The sequence below is a fragment of the Pezoporus wallicus genome, unplaced genomic scaffold, assembly GCF_028554395.1.
Source record: "Pezoporus wallicus isolate ANWC-B61680 ecotype Strahan unplaced genomic scaffold, APGP_CSIRO_Pwel_v1 contig_7749, whole genome shotgun sequence".
Taxonomy (NCBI): Eukaryota; Metazoa; Chordata; class Aves; order Psittaciformes; family Psittacidae; genus Pezoporus; species Pezoporus wallicus.
This window is the reverse complement of record NW_026638894.1, coordinates 287,311-299,858: the sequence shown is the minus strand read 5'-3', so window position 1 is coordinate 299,858 and position 12,548 is coordinate 287,311. Positions and strand designations below refer to the sequence as shown.

Here is a 12,548-nt window from a genome sequence, read left to right as displayed (position 1 = left end):
TGTCTTAATGTTCTCACAAACGGTCTGAAAATGGTCCTCATTGTGGGTACGTAGCCCTTATCCTTAGTTTTTAACTCTGCGTCCTGACAAATACTCTGTCTTGTGCAGAAAATTTCCTTAATGTACCCTGTCAAATCAAGTCCCTTCCTAATTATTGCCGCCTTCATAATCACTGCAACTTTGGAATGCATAGGCAGAAAAAACAAACCAAGATCAAGCTAATCCTGGGCTATGAACATATTCTTGAATTATCAACATGTGCTGAAATAGAGCAGACTGTAGGTTAACATTACATATTTAGTTTAACTTATTCAATTTCATGTTTTGTAAACTTGAAAATTACAACATTCACTTAGTCAGTTCCAACTCTGCCATCTGAGAATTTGTGACAGAGATAAAAAATAAAGCTAAACAGCTGACTATAGCTCATCTCTTTCTCTTGATCCTGTCTGTGAAAATAATTGAGGGCTAAAAAGCCCTTTGTCAAAATCATGACTAGTATTCAAATAAGTTCCTTGTCTTTCCACACATTTTCATACCTATCTACTTTCATTTACCTAGAGTAATAAAAAGAGCATGGAAGTTTGAGCATCTATTTCAAGCTTTTGACATGTAATTCTGCTTCGGTTCTACTAATTTAGGGGGGTGTTGTCCGCCCTTTACCTCCAGTGAGCTTGAGAAGAGTTCTGAGTGATTGAGAATTCCAGACCGCCATTCAGCATAGTCGGAAGCAGACACTTATGTAGTGACTGATACTTTTGTTGAGAAAGCATTTCTCTGCATGAGGTGCCAGATAGTACTTCCCTAGACACACCTTCTGCTTTCCTATGCGTTCTTATTGAAGTTATTTTTAAGGTGCGTTAAAGAATGACTAGTTGTATCTCTTCACTACAGATACTCAATTTTATATAAAAGAAAGAGTGTCTTAGGATCACAGATTTAAGTACAATTGAAGTTGTATCTTTGTTTAGGATTTTTAATTTCTTTTTAATTTAATGTGATGATTTTTTTCTTTCCTTTTTTTTTTTTTCTGATGTCAATTGCGGGGTTTCTGAAACATCACCAAGGAAACCACTGGTAATTTAGTAGACCTGAAAACACTGGAAATCCTTAGAATACTTTCTGCAACAACTTCTATTCTGTGGTTTCAGCTGGAGTCTCATTATAGCCAGATGCAAACCTAACCCATTGAAATTAATTATGAAACTATCATTTAAATTCAAATATCCACGGGCTCAATTTGGGTTTGCATTTAATTTGAGAGCAAGATTTCACTTTTTAGTCTTTGCACCCTAACAGCATCCAACTGCTGTAGCTTTTGAAGTTTTGACATTATTAATCTTTGCCTTGTTTGTGCTTAATACTACATATTCATCTCCGTTGGCCTTTACACATATTATTAGTGTATGCACATACACTCATGGGCACACATACACTCTGTGCTATGTAAAAGGCACGCATAAACAGCACTAATAATTTCCTCCAAGTTCATTTTTTCAAATTATCCTTCATCTGCAGTTTTTTTGATGCATTTCACAGATGCAAGTGCAGGGTGTTAGACAGCCCTTTGCCACAGGCAATTATTTGCTCAGAGTTGAATTGCCAAGATTGCAGCCGCTTGGAAGCTAACTTGCATTTGATGACAGCTTTCTTGTGCTTTATCTAAAAGATGGTCCTTTGTAGTGTTCTCAAAAATTACCCCACCAGTGAGTATCTGACACTTTCTACAGTTAAAAAACTAGCCCTTTCACACAATGTTCAAGTAAATCCCCCTCACATTCTATGTCTCAATTATCTCCATACAGTCTCCACTCTAGATTATATCTTTAAGTGCAAAGGACTGTTACATGAGGAAAGTCATGCACTCTAATACTTAAGAAAAAAATATGACACAAAAACATAGTTGCTATTCACATTTCTCAGTCCTTTTGTCCCAATAAATCATCAATGATTGAATAGTAGCCTATGCGAAGAGGCAAGGAAGCAGTTCAAAGAGAACTGTAGAAATGAAACATAAGAATCCCCCAAATTCCCACCCTAAACATATAAGAGCAGATCAGTGAACCTATTAAGCCAGTATCCTGCTTCATAAACTGGCACTAGAACCTGCAGAGTAATTGCAAATAATACCACCAAATATAACTATAGGATAGCATTCTGCCAAGGTAACATTGTTAAAAGTTGGCTCATCAGTAATAGGTCTTGAAGAATAATAAATGGAGCTTAATGTCACAAGGATCTCATGCTATTTAGTACCAATTAGAGCAAGAACTGTCCTCAGAAGAAGGGTTCTCTGCCTAGCTTAGAAAGAGGTAAGATCTTGTGTCCACTCTCCTCCAGATTCTATGAACAGATCTATAAAAAAACAGATATACACATATGGAAAACCCTTAACAAATAACAGTGGCACAGAAAGTAGAGAAGTTATTGAGTAAACATTTTCATCTTATATTAGGCAGCAAATAAAAACAAAACAGCATGTGGTCAGAAAAACGTGCAAATCCCGTTACTGTGTTCTGGATTAAAGTAGAGTATTTCCTGATTTACTGTTCTACAGGAGTTTTCTACAGAATTAGATTGTAAAGGGAAGTATCAATATGTATAGAAAGAAGCTGCAGTATAATTTCTCTAGAACAGGTTCAAGGAGAACAAGTATTTGTCCTGTAATATGTCAGATATGCAGTGAAATGGAAATTTTCAAGTCATGCTCATCAGATCATTTTTTGCATTCTTGATTTTGCTGGAAATCGTAGAGAAAAGACACACAGATTTCATAAGAATCTTTGCAGGTTTTTTTTTTTTCCTGATAGGTTAAAGGCCCTGGTATTGGTTACTTTCCAACACCCAAAACTTGACAAGAAATTATTAGTATGAACTCACTTCAAGAATTAATATAAGAGAATATTTCCTCTCAGCAAATTGAAATGGAATAATATATTGCATTTGTCCTCCTTAGAAACTGAATTGATCACTTAAGGTTAGGACTCTGGTGGCAAGTCACAGAAAACAAAACAAAACAAAAAGCACTTGAAATGGGTGACAAGGGGAAGATGAAATTGGTTGTGTTTTTTACTTTGGAAAAATCAGCAGCAGTAGCTCTAATTCGAACATAGAGAAACACAAAAGATCTATTAATTCATTGCAATTTTAAAGACAACTGGATTACATTGATAACATTACTACTTTATTGTGACCAGAAGGAGAACAGTCATGTTTTAAAGCATCTAAGTCTCCTTTGTTAGCTGAAATTGGCTTTGGCAAAGCCACAAATTTATTCTTTCTTTTGCTTATTTTTTTAATCATTGTTCAATATAGCTGTTCACTGTCAAATCCATCATGTTCCCTGCCTCCACCTGCTTGGAGATTTGCTTCCCCAGAAAGATGCCTTCCAAGAAAGTACCTTTCAAGTTGTTCAGAACAGGTCATAAACTTAACCTTCATTTTTATTGATGTTATTATTTGGCAGCCTTTTAAATTCTTTTTCTTCTACACAGTTTATTCTCTGAATTCAGCTTTATAAGAATATTAGCTTAATCCTAGATAGCAGAGGCTGTTCACAGCCTCTTCATTTGCCATTACCATTATTATCCCTTTCTATCAGAAAATTGAATAGCTATCAGTAGCCCCAAAAATTTCCAAAATCATTCCTAGCACAGTGATTCTAGTACTACCATTAATTTCTGGCCAGTTAAAAGTTTTTTATATCCCTTCAAACAGTTTTCCAGCCACACTGTTATGCTCTATCTTGATCAGAACCCTTTCTTAATACTTGCAGAATAATACAGTACTGCTAAATTAAATGTAGAGAGCTTCAACTGCAGTAATTCCCTGAGCACATTATCTTCATACAACAGAGCACTGATGACTCCTCCTTCCTTTGTGCCTGCAACATCTCAGTTCAGGAATTTAGGATAAATAAGCACTTTGAAAGTGGTTATTTATAGTTTGTGAACCAAATGATAACTTAGATGACAAGCTGTAGGAGCAACAGCATCATCTACTGTTTTGGAGATACCTTCCATTAAGGTGTCATTCCTGGGTTATTTTTAGGTACAACTTAATGCCTGCCTGACGTATGATAGCAGAAGTTGGTTGTGCTGCAGGAAAGGGAGATAGTGATCTAAAAATGTTCCCTCTCTTACAAACTGATCAATGTTTGAAAGAGAAAAAAAAAATAATGGAAGTTTGCAGAAACCCCTTTCCTAGGCAACTTCGCAAGACTACTGATAGAATGAATAATTATTTTTTCTACAGCTAGATCCCACATCTATTGAAGGCAACATAGAAGTTCGCAAGAGGCTCTGAATCTGGCTATACTACTAAAAGTGTACACCAGAGTTTCTACTGCTCCCCATGCCTTACATGTAAAAGAAATAAGTATATTGAGTGTTAGATTTTGAACAGTCATTGTCAATTGATAAAATCAAACAACAAATTTCTTTCTGAGGCTTAATTTTAATCCTGCAATTAATGATGTTGGCAGATTCACTGTAAATACAAACCACAGTTTCCATTCACCCTTGAGGTCAAACCTTTTTAGAAGTTCTGAATGTTTTACTTCATAAGTTATTTTCCCTCTGATTTTCATTGCTCCAAGTAGTTTAGAACAAGAAAAAGATTCTAATTTAGCTGTCTAATTAATTAAACTTCTCCTACCCAGCAAAGCCATTCAAAACCTATAGCATTTTTAATAATAGAAAGGATTTGCCATGATGTCTGGGCCAATGTTTTTTCTTTACTGTTGCTAGTCAGAAGTGTATTCACAGAATCAAAGCACAGTTAGGGTTGGAAAGCACCTTAAGATCATCTCGTTTCAACTCACTGCCCTCACAGGGAAGAACTTTCTTATACCTAACCTGAACTTCCCCTATGTAAGTCTGAACCCATTACCACTTGTCCTATCACTATAGTCCCTAATGAAGAGTCCCTGTACCAGAACTTTCATGGCAGTGTAAAGATTATGCCAGAAAAGACTAATCTATACTGGGTAAATACAAAACCTTGCTGGCTTTTTCCTGTCGCTTTGTGCTGCTGTTTTCTTTATTTCTTTCTCTTTTTACTTTCCTAGCTCTTCCTCGGGCCTTAGGAATCTTTTCAACCTCCCAGCTCTACAGGGAAATAGAAAGTTATTGAGCGCCTTCCTTAAATCTGTTGGGGTGAAATTCATTTAATTCAGTAGCAAACCCTACTGATAAAAAAGGCCAGAATTTTGCCGCAGGGCATAAAAGATCTTGTAAGAATCTCTCTTTGATAGTGGGTTTGTAAGTTTACAGTCACACATGCTTGGATATCAAAATTAACTTCATAAACAAGTTTGTATTCCTTCATGAATCTGAGTTACTTCTGCTGATTCATCTAAGTATGTTATTCTAGAAATGAGCATTATATCACTGTGTTGTGAAGATTCATTATAGTTGTATAAAGGATTTCAGGCAAGAGGTTCAAATTCAAAACTTCTTCTGATTTTGAAATCTCTAATCAAAAGAGAAAGATTAAATAAAGCAATTAGACTATAATAAAAGCTTTTACAATCTAAGAAAAATCATGGTAGTTGGCATTTTCACAAGGAGGGTGGAGGGAAGGAAGGAGAAGAGAAAAAGCACTTCCCTTATCTCACTCCAAAGATAAAACTAATACAGTTTTTATATCATATTAAATTTTTCACTTGAGTTAAAATAAAACATCACTATAAGATAAACTTAAAGCAAGTCTTAAGGTGTAGATAACCTGGACTGATTCTTTGCTCTGCCAGTGAGAAATGAACTGCAAATTCAGAAGAATATCCCAACTCAAAGCTGATTTTTTGCATATCCCTCTTAGTACTTAAAATAACTAAGAATAACAGAAAAACTAAGCATGTTTGGTGAATGATGTGGTTTTGAATGCATAAATATTATGTCTATTTTAATAGATATTTCTAACATTAATCTTTTGTAATATCGACTTTTTACAGAGAAAATAAACAAAGCAAACCAAGTATCAGTTTCGCTAACCCACTGAGCTAAGACCCTAAGCTTAAGTGCCTGAATTGGTTCTAAACTGGTGTTTTTGTAAACACTCTACTCTGCAATGTGTTGACATTGGTGATTTATTACAACTCTTACTTTAAAGCTATCAGCAGATTTATAGACTTAGTGGAAATGTAGAAATGACACATTACAAATGAGGGGTTTTAGTTTTATACAGAAAAAAATGTCTTATTACTATGTTTATGTTATAAATGGTTTCTAGCATAATTTTCCAATAGCCTTGGGAAAACTAATGGCAGCGTATGAGCAATTTAATGCCAATTTCATTTAGAGTAGAAAGAAGTTAGCTATCTGTGCGGGAGGCAAGGGAAAGGAATTTATGGTTATAGACAAAATATTCCAAGGACTTAATATCTAGGATTCTAATCTTAATTTCTTTTTTTTTTTTGAAAGCAAGTAATCCCACTTGCAAGTACATATATTCAAAATAAGGAACATTTCTGAATGGCATTTAAGCAGACCATGGACAATATCATGTTCATTATCGCCCCTCAGACAAAAAAGGATGTTTCTCAGAGGTTAATGTGGAGGTTGCAATTCTTCTTGGAACTACTTGGGTGTCCCAGGAAATTATAAATTCCAGATGAAAACCTATTCCTCCTATTCTTCTGCTTCTCATAAAAAGGTCTTGACATCTCATTTTTAAAATGGTGACAAAAACTTTCGTGTGAAAAGCATAACTATTTGGGAAAATGAATCTATGGAGGCTCTTTCTTAACATGGTTTTCAGAAGATCTCTTTAGAATAAATTGTTCTGTTCTGATGGGTTTTATGCTGCACAGCACTGACAGTTAAGTGCTTAATAGAGTATCTTCATGGGCTCTGTATTGCTGTTGAAAAAAAACACAGAAGTTGAAGAAACACTAAATAAAACACTACACTGAATACAGGAATAAAAGTGAAGTCTGAAGGACAATGAATACATTTTGTGTTATTTCCACAAGAATTATGTCCCATGAAAAGGGATACAGATATCACTTCTTTTATGACAATAACTGGTCTGAAGCAGTTGCTTTTTTTTTAATTTATTTTTCTTTATATTAACTCAGGGTGAGAAATTTGGTTAGGTTGCACTCCATAAATAGATGTGTCATAAGAGTGATATACTTTTTAAAAAGGAGGAGCAAACTACATAAGGAATACAAAAGACTCTGAATGAAGCTACCAAGCTAGTTTTACCGTTCTGAAGAGATGAATCATTCATAAAAGACCGTATCATGGCTGTGCCTAGAATAGGAAGGAGCCTTCTCTAAATTAGCTGTTGAAATAGTACCTGGCTTTTTACTGTACAAAGGAAGGAAACTAATCTGGATTTAATCTTCTGGCAAGTAGGCAGTGCTCTGATAGTGAATGATCAAAAAGCAAAGAAAACTAGAGATAAGGGGTAAGGGGAAACCAGCACAGCCCAGCACCAAAATTCACAGGTGAAGAAAAAAAGAAAAAGGAGGGAAAGAGGGATTTGGATTATATTTGCTCTTGCAAACAAACCAAAGTTGGTGTCCAGCAAATATGATTCAAGAACTGCAATAGATTACAATGTTGCATGTATCTGACATAGATGAATGACTAGAAAGTTTTATGTACACTGCAAATATAGGCTAAGAAAACAATTAGACCTATGATGGGGGCACAGAAAACATTGTCCCAGTGCACTTTGGGCAAGACCAAGCTTGAATTTACTGTTACAGATAACTGAGAAAGAGTATACAACAGAGATAATGATATAGCAAAATCTGTTTTCCTTTAAAACTGTGTCAACAAAAAGTTTGGAAAATATAAGAAAGAAACTTCAGTTTCTAAAATACATCTACTTTACATTTCTTTAAGTCTTGAATAAGATTTCATAAATGAAGAGTGAAATATCATTCAACTTTAAAACCACTGGAGCACCTTTATCTTACCCCAACAACTGAAGTATGCTGCTGTGGCTCCTCATAACAGTATACTTCCATCAAAAGGTTTTTATATATACACAAATACTTTTATATATGTGTATATATATGCATATGTATATACACATACATCTATGCATGTATATATATATATGTATATCTTGTCATGATGCTCCTCATGCATTTTTTGAAGAATTAGAAAAATGTGTCAAACGACATTCCCACAAAGAAGTGGGAACGTTTGCTCCCAAAATGGAAATGCAAAGATTTATCACAATAATTTCTATGGGTCACAAGATCACATACTTTGATGGTTTTCGACAACTGGTTTCTCTCATTTAAATTTAACTGAAATAATTTAAGTCCACTAACTGGTGAATGTTTCGTTTGTTTTCATGTTGTTCAGCACTGCAGCACAAAATGGGGGTTATGGAATGTTTGTTTGGGATAATTGATGGTGCTGCCATGGGCCCAAATCTCTCCATATACTAGTAGGTTTTATGCCATTTTGCTTCTGAAATTTGTTTAAAATAATAATGTTGACAGCTCTCATTTTTCCTTTGTTAGATCTCAGTGACTGTTATTGGATATTTATTTTTAGAAGCACAAATATATTACAAAAAATACATAAGCCCATTGAGGATGAATAAAGTATCTCCATAGTAACATTCTGGATAGAGATTTATGACTGGTTGTAGACAGATTGACAAACTTCAGCCCTAATTCTGTATAAGGATTTGTTAGCATAGTCTCCTGAGCCCAAAAGTAACTTCAGAAGTTAAAAGACCTTTTCTTTCTCTCTTCTGTAGTTATTTGGCAGCAACGATTGATTTTTTCCAGATCTGAATAAATATGAAAACTTATATTATTAGTTTTTATAGAATCAGCTGCAGATGCAATCAAGAACATCCCCTCAAGGCAAATTAATATTTTGGCTTTACTTGTTTTTTCACAGGAGAAATCATACCACGGTCATGTATTTTATGCTTATTTTATAATATGTTTAAATTATATATTAAATAGTTTGGTTTGAAATGAGTAATTGATATTGATGTTCCTACACCGCAACAGAAGTTTTCATCTGCAGCATAATATTCATGGTAATTAAAAAAAGATCATGTTATATTTTATGGGCATAGGTACTTAGAAGTCCATTTAGGAATTAGTTTTTTCTCTCTTGACATTAGTGAACCCATATCCAGCACTGTATTATGCATAGCCACTGTGCAATCAGGAGCTCCCTGTGGCTCCACAGGCTCACCTGTGTAAACAAGAGTGAGCTTAAATTCCCTCAACTTCCTTACAGTTTGCCTTGAAGCTTGTATAACTTACTTGCTGTTTATATATTCCATCAGTTGTCTGTGTCAAGATTTCATACACAAATCGGAGAAAAACTTGCAAGCAACTATGACTTTTAAAGCTAAAAGACACCATGTATATGGTATAGCAAATTAGATGGTTTTGAAATCCACCCTTGAAATAGGTGCAATTTCTCTTCCTTTCATCTAAACAGTTCTGTATTCCCCAGGAACCTGGTGGCAAACAGTAGTTCATTACAGGCATGAGTCATAATTATGTTCTTTCTCTCTCGTTTAAGTTGTTCGAGTTCATGAATTTTTTGGCTGAGAATGTCATCTTCTGTTACATGGGACTTGCACTATTCACGTTTCAAAATCATATCTTCAATCCTTTTTTTATCTTTGGTGCATTTGTATCCTTTGCTTTAAAGAAGTATGTATCTATCTACATGTATGTGTGTATATATACATATTTATACATATAAAGAACGTGTTCCATGTGAAAAAAAAAAGTCAACAAGCAAACCAATAAATACTAAAAATCATTTTTTTTGCCAAGTGAAAAGGCAATCATCTTCATTACATGTATTTCAATAACTGGCTCAATGCATGTAAGCACATGGTCTTCTGGGAGTTGCTGTTTTGCAGATCTGCTATAAGGCAAAGAATTTTAATCCAGGTGGGGAACTTTTGCCACCAGTTTACAAGTGGGGTGGGAAATTACGATGTGTACAGGGACACAAGTTGGGACAGGTGCAAGCACACAAAACCTTTTTGCCTGTCCAGAGCCAGTGCAGACTCACAAACTATAGAGCTGCCACCAGACAGACATGTGCCATGAGCAGAACTTCCCCAAAGCTACCTAAAATGATACTAAGTCCTTAAAAATAAAACAGTTCTGAATTCCTCCAATCTTTCCTTTTTTGTATGTCATATTTTCAGTGTACATGGATTTATATACACCTAAAGGATTTGTAAGAAGAAGAGTCTGTGTCTAAATCTGCCATAGTTTCTCAATAAATCTATTACTTTCTTGTACAGTGGTACAGATTCTTTTCACACTGACAATTTACACAATGATTCTTTTGGCTCAGAGCAGCAGCCCTTTGCTTATCACTTTTTGATGAACTGTAATAGCTTTGAAAGTTGGGATCATACTCTTTATTTGCAGTAATTCCTATCTGTCATTTCCAAACGAATACTAAGAACTGCATCACAGCTCCCTTGGCTACAGGTTGGGTTAGATGGCAGAGAGGATCCCGATAGCCTATTCCACCCCACCACCACAATAATGTGAGTACAGTACTGTGTCCTGCACTCCTAGCACGGGAAGACAGTTGAATGTAGGAACAGCACTGAGCACCCCAGGTGGAGACTGTACTGCAGAGCACTGCAGGGACCTGGCTTTATCATTTCCTCTCACTAAGAGCCAACAGACCACAACAGGGTTGCACAGGACATGTGAAGCAACCGCTGCTAATGCATGTTCTCCCAAGTCCATAGGAGCCTTAAGCAGATTTTAGCCCAGCAGATACAAAACTTACAGACACTGCCACTCAAGTATTTTCTCTATTCTAAGCTCCACAGCATCTTCCAGACTAAAAATGCCAAAACTAAGCCCTAAGAGTCACAAGACAAGGAAAGGGCAGAACATGCTAAAAACATATATAAGGAGCTCTGATTGTCTCCTTTTTTTTTTTAATCTGAAATAACCTCATGTTTCTAATTAAGACAACTTTTGTGATCATCACACAGGAGTCAGAGAGGACCCCTTTAGAAAAATCACTGAAGAAAAAACATTAAAAAAAAAACAAACCCAAGAGTGCTGGATCTAGACAATATGAATTGTCAGGAAATAAGAAAGCAATAATCATGTCCAAAAGCACATTTATTCTTTGCAGATTGCTGCTCTAGGCGATAATGCCATCTCTGCAATTGATGTTGGCCATTTTACTGCAGGAATGAAGATGAAGTCACATGTGATATCAATGCAATGAGTAGAAGTGGAGTGATTGAAGTTGGATATGTAATGATGAATATATAACCAGGATGTCTGTGGAAGACAGTCTCTGCCACTGAACAGTTCTATAATGGAGTTGCAACCAGAAAGATCTGACATGTAAAATATGAAGGAATATAATCTCATATTCATTTTAATTACACCTTTAAAATAAATTTGGATAAATGCTGGGTTTAAGTTAACTGGTTTTATCAGAAGTTTGTCCACCATTTTCCTCAACATTTTACATTTTAGGTGGCAGTTTTTGTCGCAAGAGCTTGCAACATATACCCACTTACTTTCCTTTTGAATTTGGGTCGAAAACAAAAGATTGCTAGGAACTTTCAGCACATGATGATGTTCTCAGGTAAGTTCTATTTTGCTATTTTTCCTGTCCATTTAACAACTGACAAAGATAGAAATCTAACACTAGAAAAGCCACATTTATTGCAAAGTTACCATTATCTTAAAACTCATTATAGTCTTTTCAAAGCTAATGAAGTAAATGAATGTATTCTCATTAACTTCACTATTCTCTGGACCTACTTTAATGAACTTTTTTGAAACCTACCACCCAGAAAACTGATCTTTCAACCCATTGTCCTCCATCTGTCTACACTCCCATGTCAATTTGGGATACAATGTTTTTTTGTTGTGTTTTAGAGGTATTTGTAGTACACCTGACAGGATGCTTATGTACCAGCAAATAAAGATGCAACTGTTAAAGTGTTAGTACTGATACTCAAATCAGTGGTCTGTGGTAAGTTCTTTAGCTTTAGGAACAGTTTTACTTTGAAATATAAGACTAGGAGAATTTAATTACACAGAACTTTTCATATGTATGCCAGCCTGATATTTGAATACTTTATTTTCCAAATTCAGATTTTATTTATTTTTAACAGATTAATATTATAGAACTAAAAAAAAAAAAATAAATCAATCCAGAAGAGGGTGATGCTCTATACTGATTTGTACATCATAACCTGTACTGTTAAAATCTCAGCAAGATTCTGTATTTTTGGACTTCCCCAAGCTAGAAATATCTCCACTTGACTTTATAATGCTAGTTAGGGAAAAACTGACTTATAAGCTAAGAATATTTGTTTAGAAAAAGACAGAAACACAGTAGCACAATGCCATTTATGAAATAATTTTATAAAATTTTATTTTCTTCATTTTCCTGCTTTTTATACAAAAACACGTTCCAAATTTTTATGGATAAAAGTTCTTGATTGACAGCCTTGATGTACACAGATCTACTTAGCCAGATAACAAGTAAAAATAAAATCCACCACATTTCAAGCTTCCTCATCAGGAGTTCTCCACATCA

The 12,548-nt window shown here is 35.0% G+C and overlaps 1 protein-coding gene across 3 annotated transcripts in view; it reads left to right on the top strand.

Moving 5' to 3' along the window:
* SLC9A9 (solute carrier family 9 member A9) overlaps positions 1 to 12,548 on the top strand; it is a 192,914-nt gene that overhangs the window by 98,937 nt on the left and 81,429 nt on the right. For 2 of the 3 annotated variants that reach the window (XM_057412968.1, XM_057412967.1), the window contains 2 exons: positions 9,519 to 9,632; positions 11,474 to 11,585. In XM_057412968.1, coding sequence (XP_057268951.1) covers positions 9,519 to 9,632; positions 11,474 to 11,585 — 226 coding nt within the window. The remainder of the gene's footprint in view (positions 1 to 9,518; positions 9,633 to 11,473; positions 11,586 to 12,548) is intronic. The other variant, XM_057412969.1, reaches the window with a different exon arrangement.